The sequence below is a fragment of the Lutjanus erythropterus genome, chromosome 9 (assembly GCF_056507025.1).
Source record: "Lutjanus erythropterus isolate fLutEry1 chromosome 9, fLutEry1.hap2, whole genome shotgun sequence".
Classification (NCBI taxonomy): Eukaryota; Metazoa; Chordata; class Actinopteri; order Lutjaniformes; family Lutjanidae; genus Lutjanus; species Lutjanus erythropterus.
In genome coordinates this window covers 20145287-20168080 of record NC_139325.1, presented here as the reverse complement: position 1 = coordinate 20168080, position 22794 = coordinate 20145287, and the positions used below count along the sequence as shown (strand labels likewise).

Below are 22794 nucleotides of genomic sequence, written 5' to 3'. Positions count from 1 at the left end.
CCAAAACTTTGGAACTGGCTGCAAAACAACAGAGTGTTTTAAAGAACCTTGTCACAAAGAAAAAAAAAACAGAAGGAATCAGAACACAAAAATGGGAAAATAGGCACAAATTAGTTTTGCAGCATTTAAAAATGAGTTGCTTTTGAAGCAGAGAAAGCAGTTTTTGGAATCTGTACTGCAGCACGAGACAGACTTTCAGCTACTTCTACCATTTAATGATTCCTTTATAAAATATATAAATTAGCACCATGGTGGTTTAGACACAAAGATGATGCTTACTGTAATGATTACCAGTCTCAGTCTACTTTGTCAGCTAATTGATATTCAAACAATATTGAAATGAATTGAAAAAAGCTGTGGCCTATCAGGTAGAAAACAAATGGCTTCATGAATCTAAAAAACTCTGGCATGCTTTGGGAAATGGTCAGCAATAATGAAAAGTAGAGCCGTAATTTGTAAGAAATCTGCTAGGACATGCAGAAACACAAACTCCTCTTAGCGTAATTATAATGCACAGCCTGCCAGGGGCTTATTATATTTATTGTACATTTACTCAAAGGGTTTTATATATTTATTTTATTCTGTATGAATTTTAATTAGAACTTCAAACACTTGAGCTCCGGTCGGCCAAAGCAGGGCTTCCCTTTGATCAGGCGTCACTCTCCCAGATTTTTTCTCCTCCATTTCTTCCCTTTGGGCAACTTCCTTCTAATTGGCTCAGCGTCGCTCGTCTTGTCTGTCGTCAGTAAGTCTGTCTCTCTGTCTGTCAGCACAGATGAAAGGATATGAGCTATACATAGGTGGCTCTAGGGTGCAGGATGCCTTTTTGATGAGATTCAGGGTTGGACAGTACATTATCACATGTTCTCGAGCATGAATGTTGCTGTCAGATGATGCACGGAGAAACACACATCTTTCACCCAAGCTGCGTGAGTCTGCAGGAGTGTGTGTGCACGTCTTTGGTAAACAACTCATTTTTGCACCAGAGATGACTCAGACCTCCAGTGGAACATGATATACTTTAGTACTTTCTCATGATTCATGAGGGCCCCTTTTTTCTTTTCTGAAAAATGCATTTTGTCTCTTAAGTTAGTGGTTGTCAAACAGGGTTCAGGGGACCCTAAGGGGTCTGTCACTCTGCCAGAGGGTCCATGAACTTTTCAGATTCATTTATTTAAATCATCATATTTACAAAAGGTTTCATAGTTCAGTGAACGGAATGTCATAGATTACACTCTAACGTGTGTGTGTGTATGTGTGTGTGTGTGTGTGTGTGTGTGTGTGTGTGTGTGTGTGTGTGTGTGTGTGTGTGTGTGCGCAAAGCTTCCTCCCACCAGTTAAGTATGTGTCAGCCATACGTCACCCAGTAATAGTGGCAACTGGCTGTCTCACAGTTAAGCCCCAGGCTAGGCCTATTATTGCTCCTTTTAGTTTTTTTATTTTATGGTTTAGATTATATATGTGTATTCAATTTTTATTGTATATTATTAAAAATAATCTGAATCATATTTTATTTTATGCATGCACTAAGAGTGAAATATATTCTCTTGATGTGTGTGTATTTCAGTGATACTGCAATTGTGATATGATGCTTATTTTTACATCTATTCTCATTTTCATTGAAAAACATATTAAAATGATAATTGTGGGGGCGCCCCTACAGCTCAGTTGCACCCCATGCCGCCGGTGCGACTCCTGCCTGTGGCCCGTTTGCTGCATGTCGTCCCCTCACTCTGCCCCCTTTCCTGTCATATCTTCAGCTGTCACTATCAAAATAAAGGAAAAAGCCCAAAAAATAATCTTAAAAAAAAAAGATAATTGTATGCTTTTATGCACCAACAAAGATGTTTTCCTAAAGCTACAAGGTACTTGTCTATTTTGTTGATTTGTTAGGCCTCTGTGGACAAAAGCAGTATAATTTCTTTTAATTCTTAAGACATGACACATCTCTCTAATACATCTTTCCTGTTTTTGCTCACGTATTATTCCAAGGGACATACAAGAGGGGGTCCCCTGGTATATTTTCTATCTTGTAAGGGGTCCTTGGCTGAGAAAAACCCCTTGTGTTCAGGTAGACGAAGTGTTCCTCTGTGCTATTAGTAGAGCTTTTTCCTGCCTGCCTGCCTCTAACCCCTCCCCTCCTTTATTCCTCCCTGGGCTCTCTCTGTCTCTGTGCTGTGTGTTAATGTAGTGAAGTGGCCCATCGGTCAATGAGCTTGTATTAACACCTGACTCCCAGCCCTAGCTGCTGTTTGTTCCTCCATGTGGGGTCCCCTGGGCCCTCCCCGAGGCAGAGGCAACATATCCCATGATCAATAACAACATCCTAGAAGGCTGCTGGAGGAGGGGCAGCAGGGAGGGAACAATCTTTTACATACTCTTGTATATCTTTGCTACACACCTTCCTCGTCACCCACCATCCATTCCCTCCTCTGTCAGCTGTCAGTGCTGTCAGCAAACAGGCAGCACAGGCAGTCGATAAGTCAGGCTTTTTATTGGCTCTTCTTGTCATTCACTTCAGGGTTAGTTCAACAGTCTTCTATTGGGCTCTCCTGAATTTGAGGTTTGCCGATATTCTCTTAAAGCTTGCAGTTTGCACTCAATTCTCCCATGCATCGGCTTCCTCTTCCTTCCTCTCAAACCTCTGTTTCGATCTTTCTCTCACACTTGCACCCTGGCTTCCACTCTCAGTCTAATGTTGGATAGTGCCAGAGTGCACATAGGAATCATCAGTGTTCTGCCCACTGTGGTTCAGCTTCAGACACGATATTCTGTGCCACTGTGTTTATATCAACTCCTCCTCTTACGTGTCTTTCTTCTGTCCCTCCCTCATGTTCTCCAGGCTTTGTCCATGACTGAGGTGAATGGGCCAGGACCCCAGGTGACCGAGCCACAGATTGCCATGTTCTGTGGTCGCCAGCTCCTGCACATGAACCTACAGACTGGCCAGTGGGAGCCGGATCCTCAGGGCCGCCAGGGCTGCTTCAAAGAGCCCAGTGAAATCCTGTCTTACTGTCAGGAGGTAGGTAAATCACAAAAATATGAACAACTGTAGTGAATTCCAGTCTGGATCGAACTCAGAATCAACCTTATTGGCAAAGTAGTCAAGACTGGTGATGGTTTTCAAAGAACATACAGGTTCCTACACATCCAGGAAAACCCGGAAAACAGTTGACTAATTTTCCACAACACATGGAAAATGATTTTTAAATTCCCTGGAAAATCCTGTATTGTCCTGGAAAATCATTTCAACTTTTATCTATTTCCTTTTATGGGAGAGTGAACTACACCAGTGGTTCTCAATCTTTTTGAGTTACGATCCTCCAGAATAATCAGGCTCGTGATTGCGACCATCCATCCCCATCTGCTTGAGAAACTCAAACATGAGCAGCATTCCTCACAAAGACGCTCTATCTATTCTAAGACAAATTATATCACTGGTATGTATTGTAAAACACCCCCAGTCAAAAATATGGCTGGACTGAGTAGTTTGAGTTTGCTATTTTATATTACAAAAAGCCAATGTTACTTTTTTTTTAGTGTCTGTTGAGAATACTTTTTATTAAATTCTTTAAAAGATGGTGAGTCCTTTGAGGGGCCCAACTCCTAGGTTGAGAATCACTGAACTACACTACTAGGTTATCTGTCAGAGCTTCAGAACGGATAACAGGATAGTAACGGATAATGGATACTACTTATGTTACTGGTGCTCAGGCAGGATCAGTTAATCTAAGAAAAAAAGGATTCAGATTATAAGTGAATGATAATGATAAATTGTATTTACGTAGCACTTGGCAAGCTTAAAGCACAAAGTGCTTTCCAAAAGAAACAAAATAGAATACAATGATGAAATACTAAAAAAAATAACAATACAACAATATTTAACAGAGCATTTAAACAAGGCATAAAATGAAAGAAACTACAATAAAAGGAGAAAGCAGTAAAATGAATGACATGAAAACATCTGTAGTTAATGCTTTGTGTACTGACAGGATCACACTCTAGTTACAGGAGTGAGTGACAGAAGATATTTGTGTCTGATGCGTCACTGCATGACTAAAATGTCCTGGAAAATGATCTCTAGAAAAGAATCCTGATGTAGCATGAAATCTACAAGACACTGCAGAGGACATAGACAAATCAAGTAAAATGTCACATTCTTTTTCTCTAATTTGGTTTGTCTTAACACCTGTCCTATGAATCTATATATATAAACATATATAGTAAAGTGATGGCGGCCTTGTTGGAATATCTCAATATTTCATTTGTGCCACCATCCACTTTTCCTCCTCTTGTTGCCTGATATGTGTCTTTGTTAACATTTACTGTAAGGTAATCAATGGTACACATACTGTCCACACACACACGTGCACACACACACACACACGAACACACACACACACTCCTCCTTAGACATGTTTATTTGTAGTAAAGGCAACTAAGCGCCATCTGGAGGTCAGAGGAGACATAGCTGCCACAGAGTAGCAGAGTAGCAGCCATGAGCCTGTAATACGATTAGCAGACAATAGTGTATCTGTGATGGCTTTTACACAAAAGCCTCCCTTTTTGCCTTGACATTTTTGAAGAAAGCATTTTGGTGTGCATTCATTCTGGGCCAGCACCATTTCTCTCAATATTAAACCTCATTATGTGTTTGTGCTTCAAATTATTGGCCTAGATTTAATTGAAAGTAGTCAGATGTGAAATTGGAAAATACTGAAAGATGAGAACGTTCATTGAAATGAATGAATAGACTTCAGTATGCAATGTCTAATGTGGCTACAGACAAAGGCCTTACACAGCTTCCTGTAAATATACCCAACAAAAATAGAAACGCAGCACTTGTTTTTGCCCCCTGTTTTTGATGAATTGAAGCAAAAGATCTCAGACTTCTTCTGTGCACACAAAACACACACAACAATCCATGTTACTGAGCACTTCCTTTTTACCAATGCATCCTTCGACAGGTGTGGCATGTAGAGATGCTGATTAAACAGCAGGGTTATGAGGCAGGTCATAATAAAAGGCCACGCTAAAATGTCCATTTTTATTGTGGAAAAAAGACATTTATAAGTTACTGAACAGTGGGTTCAGATACCAATTGTGTGGCTGCTTTTTTGCCAGGAGGGCAAAAGGCATGTCTCTCACCACTCTGTTGTTTTCCTGGGAGACTCACATTTTTCACTGCTTTATCACAATTTTTCTTTCTGGGATCACAGTTCTCCTATTTTTCTCCTGATTTCTGACAAAAATTATGTTTTTTTTTCCTTTTTGTTATCACAGCCTCTTTTCTGACCCTGCATTAAGACTCTAACAGTCTGTTTTGTCCCAGACAGCAATACAAAATGTCACGTGACGAGGAAGACAGCTGCTCACACCTCATGATCCACAGTTAGTGAGAGAGACAGAGAGTGAACTGAGAGAAAGAATGCATGCATTTTGTAAAATTTACCATGTCAGTTTTCTCTAAGGGGTAAAAATAATGAATGAATAAATGAAAGAGAACTAACGATTATTAGTTTATACCAGAGATTCAAGCAAATTATTTCCAGATAAATGAAAGCAGACACTGCTGTATAATGAAGCAGTGTACTTAATATTTTGATGAGAATTAAACATTTCGTGTGCACAGAAAGTGTTAGATTTTTTTACTTCAGCTTGTGAAAAATAGGAGCAAAAACAAGTGTTGTCTTTATAATTTTGTTGAGTATAGTTTGAGAATATGTTGCATGACTCTTTCCCTTGTTAGTCTTCTCCCCACTGACTGCGCTCTCCCTTGATCCTGCTACTTTTATTCTCCCCCTCCCAACCAATCCCTGAACATCTTCTCTAACCAATCTTTCCCTGTCCGCTGCGCCTCTTGTCTTCAATCCCCTCTGTTCTGTCCATCCATCTGTTTCTGTGTCTCTGTTGTCTCTGCATGTACCTGTACGTCCAGATGTACCCAGCACTTACGATCTCCCATATAGAGGAGTCAAAAAGACCCGTCACCATCCACAGCTGGTGTAAGAAAGGCTGGGGCCGCTGCCAGACACACCCCTTCATAGTCCTGCCCTACCGCTGTCTAGGTAAGAACAACATCTCACTATTATTAAATAATCACATTACCAAGAACACGCAGGTTTAGTTTTGATGTGTGTGCTCAAGTTGCTGTTCCTTATGGCTAAAAAGTCCTAGAACATCTAGATTTTCTGTATGCTTGAGGTCATTTCACCTGTTTCATAAAATTAAGATACTTTTTGAAGCATTTTCTAACTTTATTGGTCTGTGGACAGTTAAAACAGAAAGAAAATTTGTGGAGAGAGACAAGGGGATGACATACAACAAATACTATTTGCTTTCTTGTAGAGAGTTCAATGAAAAGATCAGTACAACTCTCATGCCTGTCAAATATGTTAAATATGAAGCTACAGCCAGAACTCAGTTAGCACTGAGACAAAGCTAACAAAATCAGATTTCCAGAAACTCTGAAGAAAAAAGCCCCACAAATTTTATATTATAAAAACACATTATGTCTTGTCTATTTAGTGGTAATGATCTTCTTATCTATCTCTCAGCAAAAAAGACAATAAGCATATTTTCAGGAGGCTGAACTATTCCTTTTCTTTGTTTATTGCATGAGATATATGTATTTTTTTAAAGGCTATCATTATGGTAATTAACAACATGTCTTCCTAAGATGATGGGAATTCCTTTAAAACACTTTGTCTTAGACTTGTAGCATTGTGTTTCAGTGGGACCTGAGCTAAAGGGATGGTTCAGATTATTTGAAGCGGGGGTTGAATGAGGTACTTGTCGATAGTCATTGTATTGCCTGCAGTAGATGGCAGCATACCTACATTTTGTAGAAGCAGAAAGGAGCAACAGCACTGAAGCAATACAGCTACAGCTGTGAAGAGGCTCAGTAGCAAAACATATTTTATCGCTTGAAAACATCCACCTAGAAAAATCAGCATCAGCTCAAGTGTAAACTGTTTAGAATATTTTCACCGCTTTGCTGGCAGACAGCCTTTTCTGACAGGACACAGGTGTTATATAAGCCAAATATTAGTTGCTCCAAAGTTAGTTGCTGGTTTACCACTGGCTCGATTTGTTAGTTTGCTTGTGTTGTGTGTCTTGTGTGAATCTGAACCATCCCTTTGAAACATTGTAGTAACACAAGTTACACGTCTACAAGTGCCTCATGCAGCCCCACATAATCCAGACTATCCCTTTAATACCAAAACTAAGCAGCAGGCATAATATTCAGTAATTTGAATAAAACAGTGAGCGTGACACAAGGCATGATTCTGTGTGAAAGGAAATAAATACTTGAATTTGTTTATGCTCATTCCACTAATGATGCATGATTTTAATGCCACATAGGACCTTACATTGATTTCATTTCTGGCATTTGAGCTCCAAAACTGCCTTTGTATCTGTCCCAGTTACACAGCCTTCTCGTTGTGTTACTATTAGATATGATGGCAGTGATACAATGCAGGATGTGCAGTTTAAAAGGCATAAAACACCATGAACAGTTCAGTGCCTGAAATAAGCCACTAGGGGGGCAGATGTGCTAACAATGGATGATTGAATGAATGAATGAGTAATGAACAGTGAGTCACCTTGGATTCATGAAGATTTTTATGCACAGTGCTGTAGAACTGGCTCTAGCTTGTTTTTATTTCGACTGTACTGCCTGTTGTGTGGGTGAACACTTTCCTTTATACATGAGCCCTAAAGAACAGTGTGTTATAGCAGTGCTGTATGAGAATGTAAAATGCCCTACTATATGTACTATAAGACCTCTTCTCCATTTCTGTGTGGTTTATTTTATAATACAAAGGAGTCATCTGCATTTATGATCTCTGCAATGAATGTTTTAAAGCACATTTTTACTTTTTGCCTTTGACTTGCTACTGTAGCTGCAGTTTATCTGTTCAAAGTGCTGGCACATTACACATTTATGTTTTCTGTCAGTCCTCATCTATGCACCCCATCCCCATCTAACTACTCTAGTTTGCTTTCATAGTTCTGCTTCGTGTATTCGGTGTATTGTGCAGCTTGTGTTTATTCACATGCTCTTTCTTTTTGTCCTTTATTAAAGCATAATCATGTTTAAGGTTCTGGGTTCAAACACAGCACCAAGTTTAACTCTAAAAATACTCCCACTGCTTGAAATCATCTTACACTGACCTCATCTTTTCTTCAATCCTGCTGCAGAGGGCGAGTATGTGAGCGAGGCCCTGCTGGTGCCCGACCGATGCCGTTTCCTCCACCAGGAACAGATGGATGCCTGTGAGAGTTATGTGTACTGGCACAACATTGCTAAAGAGGTGAGAAGGGCAGAGAAATGGCAGTTGTACAGTTTTCAGACGTTTGAAACTGTAGGATGAAGGCATATTAATGAGGAAAAGAAGGGTTTACAGCCACATTAAGGCGGGAGGGTGATTTTTATGGGACTTTCCACTGGTGCATTTTGGAAATGTTTAACTTTTCATGTACACTTTCCAGTGCAGATTTAAAACCCCTTGTGCAACCAGCTCAAACAGTTACATCAGACTAGACCAGACAAGTCTGGCACAGTGGTGTGTTGTGCATCACGTCATAGTTTATCAGTACACCTACCAAAGGTGTTTGTTACACATCAGGAAGGAGGTAGAAGTTCATCCTGTTTATATTCACAGAAAGGAGAATCAGAATGCTGTATTTTATGCAAATTTGAACAAAAAAAAATAATTCTGACAAGGATTTAATCTCAGGAAAGAATTTGGATTCATGGCATCACCAGAAATCCCATTTCCTGTGTCCCAGGAAATAATATAATATAATATATAAATAATATAAAACTGGGGAAAGTTTTTAAATATTCAAAATATGTGAATATATTTAGAAAATATGTGGGCCTGGTTTTCTTAAAACATATTCAATAGTTGTGTGTGTGCGTCCGTGGAACAGCTCTGTGCATGTGTCAATAGAGCACATGGAATACTGAAATTAATAAATTAACAAGCACAAAGTGCCATGAATTTGAACACTTCTGACCATTAAAACTCGAACGTATGAATTAGACTAACACAATACGATCACTGCCACCAACTTAGCATGGAAATGCTTCTACAAAAGATTAAAAAATGAAGAGCAAACTATGAACTGCACTCGTGAAACAAGGAATAAAATGTGCTGGACTGAGGTTCAACAAGCGGGTATATAATAATAATATAATTCCAAGTGAAAGCCCAAAGTGTGCAAGAACACTGGATTCATACTTTATCCAGAACGCTTCTGAGTGAAATACAGGCAAAGATAGCAACATATGGCTTTACCCTCAACAGCTAGCTGTGGCTCTCACTGAAGAAATATAGCCAAAATCTCACACCAAGTGTGTGAGGGCTTTTTTAGAGCTGTGCTTTATTTTTATTTATTTTTTTAAGTTTGAGTGATCAGGGCATAGTTTGCATGCCTTCAGGTGGAGTCGCACCAGAATATGGAATCTGTCTCAGCTCAATAAAATGGTGGCTTGTCATAACAAATTTTGTTTCTTTGAAATTATAAAACAATTGAAAAATATAACTTCTATGAGGCTGGTTAGTCAGACAGTGACAGATGACAGGCGATGAATTTGGCATTTTATCCTTGCAGCTATAGCTAAGATCAAGCTGCATACGACATGCATCATTTATATTATGTCCATTGTAATGTTGATTAATGTTGAAATGGTGTTATTCTGCCTCAATAATTGTTACTACCACCAGATAATACACAAAAGCAGTCAGGTTTGGAAGCCAGAAATATGACAGATGTTTTTTGATGGTAGTTGAAATTATACCTTAAAAACAAGTGCATTTTTATTTTGTGCTTCTGTTCCCAGGATAGAAAATGTTTCATATTCAGGAAAATGTAATTCTTTAACTTTGACTTCTTTTTACATTGTCTTTTTAACTTTGTGGATGTGATTGCTTCCCTGTCAGGAATGCACTGCAGACAATCTAGAGCTCCACAGCTACGGGATGCTGTTGCCGTGCGGAGACCATTACCGGGGTGTCGAGTATGTGTGCTGCCCCAGCCGAGGGAGCTCCAGCGGTAAAGGCGAAACAGAGGAGAGAGACGTCCCTGCCGGTCCTCAGACACTCACATCCCAGACTAGTGGAAAACTCAGTTCTGTGTAAGATGATTCAGCTTGACCACACACAAGTGTTGTGAGGTCACAGGTTGTGTGTTGGCCGTTGTCAAGTAACGAGGGTTTTTTTTTCTTGTCCGCAGCACCAAAGTGACAGCCCCCACACCAAGCCCCTCTCCTGACACTGATGTGGACGAGGCTGACATGGAAGAGGAGGATGATGAAGTGGTGGAGGAAGAGGAGGAGGAGGAAGAAGAAGAGGAGGAAGTTGATGAGGAGGAGGCGGAAGAAGAGGAGGAAGAGGAGGCAATAGCTGTGAAAGATCCAGAGGAGTATGAATACCCCATTGACTCAGGTCCCTACCAGACGTCAGACTATCTGGACTCCTTCTACTATGACAAAAGCCACAAACCCACCACCTCTGCACCTCTGATGAAGGGAGACAGCTGTGAGTGTCACTAATTTTTTCTTTTTCCATTGTGTGTGAAAAGTGCCCTTTAGCAGCTGTGGTTAACAACACCACCAAATGACTAAATGAGTGCTGACAGACCATGTTTACATGCACAAAAGATTCTGTTTTTTACCCTTAAGGACGATAGTTGCACTGAGCTGTTTATATAGCTAATGATAAAGAATATTTCACTAATGTTCCTGTTTGCATGCAGGTGTGCATACTGATGAAAAAGTAGTACAGCTTGCTTCTTTGCACCAAAATAGAATTGTTTTTAAGTTTTGAGTTTTCCATTAGTGGCAAACTTGACATATGAACAGCACTCCCTCTTTCATTCGTTCAACCACCTTCTTGAATCGTTCAGCACTGCCACTTTTGCGCACATCCAAAAACCTGTTGATATCCACTACTTGACGTGTTTCTCCTTTCGACCAGAAGTATGGGCTTTTTTTTTGTGCATGCATCTCTCCTCCAGTCTTGCTTTTGTCTGGTTTGGTTAGAACAGTTACATAGAGCTGACAAACAGGCAAGAAGCTGTGTGTCGCAAACTGCAGTAAAAATCCCACTGCACATTCCTAAGTCACGCTCAGTTCTCCATTAAGAGTTGAGAACTTTCTAACAATTTCTGTAGAGTAGCTAGCTAGTTTGCTAGAATTTTGCTAACGTAAGATGTGTATATGCAGCTCTTAGAGGTCCACCAGCAACATATTTTAACCATCTTCAAAATTTGGTTTCTTTTCAACATAGAGAAGCCTGGCACATGGCATATTTAAGGACAGGAAACAGGAAGAAAAATTTGATCAATTATTATTGGAGCACAGAGCAACAAGGGGTGGGACTTGGGAGGGGTCAGTTTAGACCCATATATGTGTTTAAACCGACTCTTCCTCAGAATATTTTCCAATGGCATTATATACATGTGCAAAGTATGCTCCTAAAACCTGAATTATGTCAACATATCCCACATGTCCTAATCAGAAAATGCTACATTCAGAATATCCAAACGGAATACACCGTTTACATGACCTGTATCGAATTCTGAATATTGTAATATTCTGAATAACAGTGGAAAGCTAGCGTGCATGTAAACATAATCAGTGTCACTCTTTCTTCTTTCTCTTCTTCTTTCCTGGTTATATGAGATATAAATCATAGTGTTTGGTGAACATCTTCTGCACTTTATCAGTTTGTAATGAGTGCATGTAGTGCATGCATGCCTCTGACATGCACATGTGTCTCTTTCTAAATATACAGTTTACGTGACCTGTATTGGGTGCTTTGTTCATCCACACACAAACAGTTAACCTCCAGGCCTCAGCAGAGCTCGTGTGTGCACAAAAAATGGGACAGTCAACCACTTGACTGAACTTAACTAAAAACAAAATCAGGATGGTAAACCATGATAGTTCTCACTGTCTGTGTGGCAGATAGTATAAACAATTCAAAGAAAAGCCAGTGGCTGTTGATATTTTTTTTTTTCAGTTGGTTTATATCCCATGGTGGTAGTGAAAATCCTCATGCTACTTTCTTTTTTCAATGTGCAATATTTTGTCAGCCATTACATTAACACATATAATACAGCAGGTGATTCTTTTCTGTCACATTATATCCTTTTTATGTCAAACAACAGTAAATGCAAAATGTCAGTAAGAAGATCTGAAAAAAGTAATACATAAAAGAACACACTGCTGTGTGCAGACATTTGTATTTACAGTGTTTCTTATTACCCTACAACTTTTAAAACTTTCCAGGTAATTCCCGCTGCACTTGTAAAATAACATTGAAGGTGTGTTTTCTTTTCAAAACCATAAAGTGTTTTCCACGTCTTATCCAGACACAGTATCTCATGGCAGAATGTCATAGGTAATTTCAGCACTTTTTCAATTTCTGCTGGGTTTATAAAGAATTATTATTATCTTCCACCCAAATTGTCTCCAGGACAAAGCAGATGGCAGATGGCAGATAGTTTTCCATTGTCGCTGGTTTAATTTTTCCCATTCCTCTATTATTGTGTAAAATTGCTTCCTTCCCTCTTGCTACTTTTCTCTGTACACACCCTGAGACACACTCTGGCTGTTCTTTTAATTACAGGATAATTGCTCTCTGGCTCTTGCAGTCAGCATGACAGTAATAACCTCTGTTTTCTGTCTCTCCCATCCAGTGACTACGCCTCGGCCCACCGATGGTGTTGATGTTTATTTTGAGAAGCCGGTGGATGACACTGAGCATGCCAACTTCTTGCGTGCCAAAACAGACCTGGAGGAGCGCAGAATGAAGCGCATCAATGAGGTGACTTTCACATGGCTAAGAACAGGCTAATAGTTTTTTAGCTGGCAGGTTGGACTTTGTAAGGTTGATTCGTTAATCTGGGATGTGACTCGCTTATCATATTCTCAGAATGACAGGGGTGCTGACCAGCGCATGTTTTACCTGCATTCAGTGAAGCAGATGCAGACAAAAATAGTTACAGAAGTAAAAATAGAATATAAATTTCACATATGCCCCTAAAGATGTGAGTTTATGACCTTAGGTTTACATCATGGGTAGTAGATGATATAAAGTATGCTTGTATGTATAATTAAAGGAGAAATATATAATGTATTTAAAGTATTAAAGGATTAAATGACCATGATGTCATCAGAAATTCAGGAAACATGCAAAGTTGAAATACTGACTTCTGTGAGGAGGAGGTGGGCAATTAGCTTTAGAGTACAAATCATATATTTAATAGGGATTAGAGCTATTTAATATATCATCTATGGCTCTAATTCATTATGTGGACTGCAGTTCTCATTTGAAGACAAAGGTCTTACATATTTCTCCTTTAATCCTCCTTTTAATTTCAGTACAATGTGACAGCAGTTTAAGACTGGAATAGTAATGATTGAGGAGTTACTAGTAAAGTTATTATCAGTAAACTAGTAGTATAATTTGCAGTGGTTGTGGTGGCAGAGTTTCACACATGATGGAAAATAAGAGTTAATCACAGTGCACATCAGCTGTTTATCTTGCTCACGGTCAAAAAAAAAAAAACGCCTCCTGTTTCAAGTCAAGATTGTCTTTTTGCTTTGGGTTTTGGCTGTGGTATAACACAAATTCTGTGTTTTCATTACTGCCCTCAAGCCTTCCTGCTCAACAGTTTCGATGGGCACCATCAAGTCTTCACAGATTCTCACTTATGATGTGTTTAATGTTCTTTCATAACTGGCCAGACAGTGTTGTCTGCATTGCGGTTTTTCTTTTTGTGCCGTACATTCCTCATGACTGCCAACATGTTTTGTTTTGAGGTGATAAAGATGTTGTTGTTAAGACAGATACTTTTAAGGAATAGTTAAACATTTTGGTAGATAGGTGCATTATTTGCTTTCTTGCTGATTTTTGTTGTCTCATTGTCATTGTGGGGTTGCTGTGCAACCAGAGGCGACTACAGGAAGTCAGTTTGCACAACGAAGAAAGAGGCACAAATCCCCCTTTGCACTCTTTGCCTTTTGTACAGAGATTAGGGCTGAATGTTTAGGAAAAAAAACTGATAATGCAATTGCAATATGATTTAAGATAGTAGAGGGAATGATACATTTTGACTACTTTATTCTTGTTTTAAATGATAAACGTGTGTATGATTTTTACAGGGGTCTGTACCAAACAAAGATGTCTTCTTAAGTCTTTTGGCCAGGACATCACTGCAGCAGGCCAATATTTAATTTAAAATAAGATAAGATAAGATAAGATAAGATAAGATGAACTTTATTGATCCCACACCGGGGAAATTCACTTGTCACAGCAGCTCAGCAGTACAGATAGAAGTGACAATAAGTACTTAAAAATATTAAGATAAAAAAGAAGGAAGATATGTATGTACATATCAGTTTAAAAATATAAAATCTAAGAAATATAAAATTTAAAGTACAGGACTGTACACACAGACTATTTACAATATATACACCTTCCACTGTAAACATGTTGCCTTGAAGAGGCAGATTGCACAAAGGTTATGATAGATTGCATGGTACTTTGACACATTTTACCTTTAAAGCGACAAGTCACCCAAAAATGAAAATTCACTCAATATCTACTCACCCCTGTGCTGATGTTCACAAAACACTCCCGGAGCTTCAGCTGAAAACAGCGTTGCAGCCAAATCCAGTACAATTGAAATGAACAGTGACCAGTTTTATGTAAAAAAAAGAAAACAAAAAAAACTCACAAAATGTCTCCATACTGCTCGTGTGATGTAATCCAAGTGTCTGTAAGCCGCAACATTAAAATTTAACCCAAAAAGACGCCATGTAATGTGTTAATTAGTGAGGTTTAGAGGAGCTGACCAAATTTCAGTGACACTGCCAAAGAGTTATACACATATACACAGTCTACAGCTATAAATTGTACAGCCATATCATGTTACATGCCACTATCAGTGTGCTGTTTATACAGGTAATACTGTCAGACCCCATTTCATACCGTTTCATAGAGTAAGTGAAAGCTTTACGAAATTAACTGACATTATGTCTTTTTAATTCCTTAGATCATGAAGGAATGGGCCGAGGCAGACAACCAGTCAAAGAATCTGCCAAAGTCGGAGCGACAGGCCCTGAATGAGGTAAGCAGACGTTTGTCAGCGTGCTTTACTGGCTTTAATTCAATAGTTTAAATTCTCCTGCGGCCATGTAGCACCAGCTTTTACTCATCCTTGTCTCTCTACATCTTTCCTCAACCAGCACTTTCAGTCTGTGCTGCAAACACTGGAGGAACAGGTCGCTGGGGAGAGGCAGAGGCTGGTGGAGACTCATCTTGCCAGAGTGGAGGCCATACTCAACAACAACCGCCGCCTGGCCCTGGAGAACTACCTGACTGCCGTACAGTCTGATCCCCCGCAGGTGAGTCCATCGTGGAGTACAGAGGTGGGAGAAAAGCAACATAAATACAAAGTTAAAGGTGCAGTAAGTAATTCTGGAGAGAGGTAGCTGAGCTTCGTTCCCTATCTCACCGAAACTGTGAGAAGCCAAAGTTTCCAGGTACAGGCTAGGTTTTCTAAAGAATGAAAACAAAGCCAAGTCTATTTCTATCTGTTTTCACTCAGACCACTTGAATTACATTATGCTTAAAGTGATAGTTAAGATTAGTTAATGTGTGGTATATGAGGTACTTATACATAGTCAGTGTATCACCTAAAAGAGATGACAGTCAGCATACCCTCAGAAACTAAATGTATTTTAGGCTCTTAAAAAAGATCCACCTAAAATAATCAATATCAGTTTTAAGCATATCAGACTGTCATCAGACAGCCTTTTCTAACACGAAACCAACCAAACTCCATGGGTGGAATCAGTAATTTTATATTGCAGAACACAGGAGTTGCTAGTCTACCGCTGCCTTGATCTGCTAGTTTGTTTGTGTTATTGTGTGACTTTGGTGAATCAATAAATCACAAAATAACACAAACAAACTAACAGATTGATGTAGCGGCAGACAGGCGACTCCTGTGTCTGCGAGGTGAAGTTACTGATTTTTGCCTGTGAAGTTTGGTTGGTTTGGAGAGAGTAATATTTGACCTCTGTAACAGCAGTTTCCCACCAGAAAACTTGTCTGATGGCAAAGAAAAGCAGTGAAAATAGTATAAAGTATATAAAAAACAATATTAGTTTAAGTCTACACCTAAACTGATATTAGTTTTTTTAGGTGGGCTTTTTCTTAGGTGGCTAAAATACATTTGCTGCTGACCCTGTCCACAGAAGTACAGTGCTTAGTTTCCTATGCTGGTTCTCTCTGTTCCCCCAAATATCTACTGAACATAGTACCCTGATTTTGGGTAAGTACCTTATGCAACCCCACATTAAATAATCCAAACCAACCCTTTAAAGGTTATTATGGAACTTAAGCCTGGTGACACTAAATGTAAAGTGTCTACCCCAGCTTTAAATCCTTGAAGCAAACACAGACCTGTTTTAGATTCTTACTCTGTGATAAGCAGCACATTTATCTCACTGTCTGGCATTTCCTCACTCTGTCCTGTTTTCACCTTTGTCTTCCAGCCGGAGCGTGTGCTGCAGGCTCTGAAGCGTTACATGGCCGCAGAGCAGAAGGACCGCAGACACACACTCAGGCATTACCAGCATATTGTGGCTGTCGACCCCCAGAAGGCTGAGCAGATGAAATTCCAGGTGCGTGTCTCAAAGTGTGTGTGAGGTATCTGCTTCTGAAAGGGTTTTCACACACACCCGTGCTTTTGAAATGCCAGGCTCCTTTTCCGCTGACCATGAAACGCACAGAACATTGTGTGCTGAAGAGTTAGTACGTGCCACTGATGAGTTAATAAATACTGAACTCGCAGAGGTGAACCACCTACCAATCTTCTTTTCATTAAACTCAGATCAAAGCCAGGCTTTGCTGACTTCAAAAGCAGCTTTAGACACATGAAGGCATGAAAAAATATGTCTAGACTTTCACTTTTCATTTGAGGAGCCAATTCACTGCTTCTCTTTTCACAGCAAAGACCGGTACAACACACACTCATCATCTGAGCTCTGTTGGCCTTTTCTTAGTGAAAAAAAATCTTTCAATCAGAGGGGACTTTACTCTGAATGTACAAAATATAATTTATTGATGTGTGCATTAGTGATATGTGGATGAGCTCTGAGTTCATCCAAAGCTGCATGTACGCATCAATCATCCAAACAACATGAGGATGAGGAGTGGGCTTCTAATGAGCTGGATGGGATGAAGGGGAGGTGAATGGGGTGGAGAAGGGTTGCAAGCAGAAAGGAGAACAGATTTTAAGTTTGAAAACAACGACACGACTGGCTGATGGAGATTGTGGCAAAATCTGGTTGGTTTTTTAGAGCAGAGTCCTCCTAAATGATTGAACTTGCACTGAGCTTCATGAAATGCATTTTTGTCATTTATAGGTGTACACACATCTCCATGTCATTGAGGAGAGGATGAACCAGAGTCTTGCACTGCTGTACAAGGATCCATCCTTGGCTGAGGAGCTGCACAATGACATCCGTAAGCTAATTGATATTCATCATTTCATAATTTTCGAGATCTGTAGACCCTTGTGTGTGAGCTCTATGTATTTTCTTAAAGGAGAAATGTGTAATATATTTACTGTAATAAATCATAAAATGACCATGATATGTTATCATATATTAAGGAGGGGGTCAGGGGAAGCAACTTGCTTCAACCATGGACAGCATATTAAATAGGATTTTGACCTATTTGATATACCGTCTGTGGCTCTAACTCACTATTTGGACTGCAGCACTCGTTTTGGGACACAATTGTTACATATTCCTTGTTAAATGTTGTCAGATGTCTGTTTAGATTACCTCTACTTTTTTATTCATGTGTCACCTGTAGAGGAGCTGGTAAAGGCGGAAAGAGGAGACATCAGTGAGCTCATGACCACCTCCTTCTCTGAGACCCGCACTACTGAAGAACTTCTGCCAGCTGAGAGTGAGGAGGAGAAGGATGATGAAGAGGAAGAGGAGAGAGCCTTCCAGAATAGACCTTATCCTCCCCGCATTGGTATTTATCCACACGCTACTCATACACCCACCCACACACACACACACACATACAAATTCAACATCCTTATGTCATTTCTAATTTTGTAAGTGCCATGTGTAAAATGATGAACTAGTCTCTGTTGTTAATGACATTTTTTGCCTCTTTTTTTCTCTGAAGAACTGCAGTCCAATAAGAAAGGTGAGCTGGTGTTTACTGTTTAGAATGATTGCAGAGTTTTGTTTTGTTTTTTACTTTTGCTCACAACTAAGTGCTTTTTCTGACTTTGTCTGCATCCTGCAGTGTCTGCAGTGGAAGAATATGATTATACCACATCTGAGAGAGGCCCTACTTATGAATATGAGGAAAAGGTAAAGCACTGTTTATATTTCAGACCCTATCCCAGTTTAATAGATGCATGCTAAGACACAGAAATCTGTGCTTTGTATATGTATGTTATCTTTTCATTTCCCATATTCTTACACATGACCTCTTTCTTAGATCAACACCTCTGTGGAGCTCAAGCAGGTTGTCAACAAGCCTCCTGAGATTGAGAGAGATGAACTGGTAAGAAATTTGCACGAATTAAATTTAAATCCAATCACTCCCGTGATTTATGTTTTACTGTGCATTTCTCTCTGTCCATAGCAACCGGATGCATTGGAGACGTTCAACCGTGGCGCCATGGTGGGCTTGCTGGTGGTGGCTGTGGCGATTGCCATGGTGATGGTCATCAGCCTGCTGCTGGTGCGCAGGAAGCCATACGGCACCATCAGTCACGGCATTGTAGAGGTACGACCCAAGATAGGCCTTCAATTTAAGCCAAGAACAGTTTTAAAAAACCGCGCCTGAGGTTTTGAACTCGCACTGAAACTGTATATATATATACTGTACTGTATATTACATTAATATAAAGGCAACATTTCCTGATTTTGCTACTTCATAATAAAAGAGTTTAAATAACAAAATAATGCAGACTTTTGTGGGCACTGCTATAAATATTGTTATAGTTATTACTGTCACTATTTCACTTCTTTTAATCTGTTTTTAATCATTTTCTTTTGATGTTTGTTTGTTTGTTTTTTTGGAATATTAATTTTGTCCACTTGGACATTTGAGAGGTGGTGGAGGGTGGCAACAGATGTTTGACCTGTAATTGAACTGAATCTTGTTTGTTCGGGGAAAATAAAAGTCAATAAGCATATTGTTGAAAAAAAAAAAGAGAGAGACAGAGCACAGCTTCAAGCGCTTCAAGCGGATAGTCCAGTTGAAATGGAGATGCAAATCCCTGCCGTACTGGGCTGATGTGCCGAGTCAAACGGAGTCAAGCCAAGCCAGCACATGTGTGTGGAAAAGGGGCATATGAAGCATCAGCCAGCAGTCAGTGATCTTACAGTGGAGAGAGCCAAAGTAGCCGTTGCCCTTTATTTCCAGTATTTTTGCTAAATCAAAGGTAAAATCATTTGCCTGCCAGCATCAGAAGCAGCTGCCAGACATCAAGCAGAGAAGCAGTTGACCCCACAAACCCCTGTTAAATGGTGATGCAATATACACTTTAGAATTTGTCTACAAATGAAACAAACAAGATTAATGATTGGAGAGCTTCAATGGTGCTGGTAGGCAGATTTTGTTACCTTTGGACAGAGCGAAGCTAGCTGTTTTCCCATATTTCCACTCTTTGTACAGAGCTGAGCTAACTGGCTGCTTGCTCCAGCTAGATACAGTACTTTCCATACAGATTTGAGATTGGTATGACCTTTTCACCTAACTGTATGAAGCAAATCTGCATATTTCCCAAAATGTAAAATTACTCCGACTGGCTAAGGAAACCCTGATCACTTAATCACAATCTAGTATCTAATAAACAATTCATTTATTTGATCGTGTGGTCCTTACTTATGAATTTGTGTCTAGTGTGTAATAATTGGAGCTTTTGTTTGTCTCGCAGCAGGTCGACCCCATGCTGACACCAGAAGAACGACAGCTCAACAAAATGCAAAACCACGGCTACGAAAACCCCACCTACAAATTCTTTGAACAGATGAACTGAGGTATCGGGGCTGCCAACAAGTCATGCCTGACCACTTGTTATGTCCCCCCTCCCCACTCTTCCTTACAGTGGTGTCCCAGCTACACTCCCTTTGACGGATTTACGATGTGTTGCAAACATAAAGTAACTGAATAAGTACGGGGTACATCCCAATCCCATTGTAAATGACCAACAACCTATCATCATTACCAGAATGTGAATAATGAGATATGATACAACCTCACATCACCTACTGTAATCTAATACTCCTCTGGGTTAGAGTCTGAGCATTGTTCTTTCCATTAGCGGTGCCACAGCATTTCATAATCCTGAAAACATTCACCTCATAGACAGGAAACCCATCCTAGTGGCATGACTTGACCCATCGCCCCTCACTGGAAACTGAAGTTGAACGGTGCATAATGCTTTATAGTATTTATTTTTCAGTAGTAGTCTCTTTGTTCAAATTGTACCACAGTTAGATATAATGTATCTGTGTAGATGAGTGTGAGTGACAGCCTAGTTAAATTATGATGTAACTCTCAATTTTAAAACCCACTCAGTGATTAAAGGGCAATTGTCGACCTAATTGTCAAGTGAAACTTACCTCCTAGTGAAATATTAGACAATACCTCCAATATTAAAGGGATAGTTCAGATTAGTTGTGTGAGGCACTTATAGATAGTCAGTGTATTATCTACAGTAGATGCCTGTTGGCACACTACTAGAGTGAAAAAACAGAGAGGAGTAAGCATCGTACTGCTGGGGGCGGGCTGTCGACACCTAAAAAAGGTCCACCTGAAACAAGAAAATGTGTACATTATATTTAAAATATTTTTACTACTTTACTTTGCCATCAGGCTGTCTTTCCTCATGGTAAACCACAGTTATATGAGCTAAATATCCCTCATTCTAAACCAAGCAAACTCCATAGACAGAATCAGTAATTTTACCTTGTAAAACACGGGGGTTGCTGGTCTACTGCTGCCTTGATTGATTAGTATGCTTGTGTTGTTGTATGATATTTTAAAAGGATAGTTCAGATGTGAGTTTTGTTGGTTTGGAGAGAGCAATATTTGGGTTATATAACAGTGGTTTTCTGTTGGAAAAAGCTGTCTGAAGGCAAAGTAAACCAGTGAAAATTTTCTAAATATAATGTACACTTAAACCAGTGTTGATTTTTAATTTTTTTTTTTTTTTTTTCTTTTTAACGTGTAGCTTTTTTAAGTGGCTAAAATACTTTTGTTGCTGACCCTGTCTACAGCAGCACATTGTTTGGCTTCTAGGCTGGTACTCATCTCCGCTTCTCCACCCTGGGGGCGCAGGTAACAAACTGACTGTGGATAAGTACCTCATACAACTCCACTTCAAATAATCTGAACTATCCCTGTAAGACTTGGACATAAAGTGAGGATGTGGAGGTGTTTACTTTGAATGTGTGAGACATTTAGGCTTTAAATTAAAAACAGAGAAGGCCAAAAAGACCGCACTAGTCGATACAGAACTACTGTATGTGCTGGTGGTACAAAAAAAATGTTTTTGACTTCTGAGGATCAAGGTATTTGGCAAAAATATACCAAATATCCCATTTAGCTAATTAAGTCAGTGAATGAGTTTATTTTATTTGTACTGCTACCTAAAGAAGTGTAAAACAGAATAATCAGAAGTCCATTCTTTTAATGAAAGCATGACAACTTGGTGTATGATGCTGCTGTACTTATTTGTGTTGTTCTCGTCATTGCTTTTTGAAAAGTCGGAAATGTCACCGTTCAAAATGGACACTGTAAATAACGTAAGAAATACATAACTACTAGATGTAGACATTTCTATGATTAATTTGCATTGATGTAATGGAATAATACATAAAAATAGTACATTGTGCTGTTACGAGAAGGAGAAACATTTTCCTAACATGGCTGATTGAAAACGGACTGTTGTAAAAACCAGCACAAGACAACGACACAGTAACTTCTTTCTGAATGTATTTAAGGTAGACGTTGAGATTTCCATCTTCTTTTCAGTGATGCATCATTCCCCCCTAGTAGACCAAGTAGTGACGTTCAACACACACCCAACAGACAGACTACATGCCTGATGCCCTTCTCATCACTCCCTGTAGCAGCCTGCCTGTTTGTTTTCACATTTCAGAGCAGAGGAACTAAAAAGCTTACTGTACAGAGGTGTGCAAAGAGGCCACAGCTATAGTAATGTGAAGCATCAGTGTGTGTAAGTCCTCAAAAACAGCCCACACACTCAGACATGATAGTAGTAATACATGCTGTGTCTTTAAATCTGCCAGTTTGACCTATTTGGACTCAACAACATTGAATGTTAGTACTCAATAGATGCTATATTTAATTTACTCTCTTCATAAAAAAGCTTTTCACCGAATTACTCATCGTAGTTTGTCATATTTATGACCAATATAGCACCCTGTATAGGTAAGTAAAAAAGGGAATGCCCCCTTTTTCTGGCTGATTGTTAACTGCTTAGTGTGTCAGGGTTGATTTCCTTTATGTGATTGTGTCAGACCATCTCGGTTCAGGAAGGTCATGTTCTGGGATGTTGCTTTTTTGTTCATCAGTCTTTTATCTATAGGCTGTAATATAGATAATCATACCAAAATCAGTTCCTATTTTATTTATTTCTTACTGGTGGAAGTTTTCTCTAAAAAAAAAAACCATGCATCTGTCCATTCAAAAGAAAAGC

General features: G+C 39.4%; 1 protein-coding gene across 2 annotated transcripts in view; it reads left to right on the top strand.

Annotated features, from left to right (window-relative positions):
• Nucleotides 1-21119, top strand: part of aplp1 (amyloid beta (A4) precursor-like protein 1) — a 49433-nt gene extending 28314 nt beyond the window's left edge. The window contains exons 2-17 of one of the 2 annotated variants that reach the window (XM_084726402.1): nt 2843-3022; nt 5939-6068; nt 8206-8318; nt 9954-10147; nt 10246-10550; nt 12715-12842; nt 15076-15150; nt 15269-15427; nt 16583-16711; nt 17456-17555; nt 17910-18077; nt 18237-18257; nt 18360-18427; nt 18558-18623; nt 18705-18848; nt 20008-21119. In XM_084726402.1, the coding sequence (XP_084582528.1) occupies nt 2843-3022; nt 5939-6068; nt 8206-8318; nt 9954-10147; nt 10246-10550; nt 12715-12842; nt 15076-15150; nt 15269-15427; nt 16583-16711; nt 17456-17555; nt 17910-18077; nt 18237-18257; nt 18360-18427; nt 18558-18623; nt 18705-18848; nt 20008-20106 (2079 nt within the window). In that variant the 3' untranslated portion in view covers nt 20107-21119. Of the gene's footprint in view, nt 1-2842; nt 3023-5938; nt 6069-8205; nt 8319-9953; nt 10148-10245; nt 10551-12714; nt 12843-15075; nt 15151-15268; nt 15428-16582; nt 16712-17455; nt 17556-17909; nt 18078-18236; nt 18258-18359; nt 18428-18557; nt 18624-18704; nt 18849-20004 lie in introns of both variants that reach the window. The other variant, XM_084726401.1, reaches the window with a different exon arrangement.
• The last annotated feature ends 1675 nt before the right edge of the window (nt 21120-22794 follow it).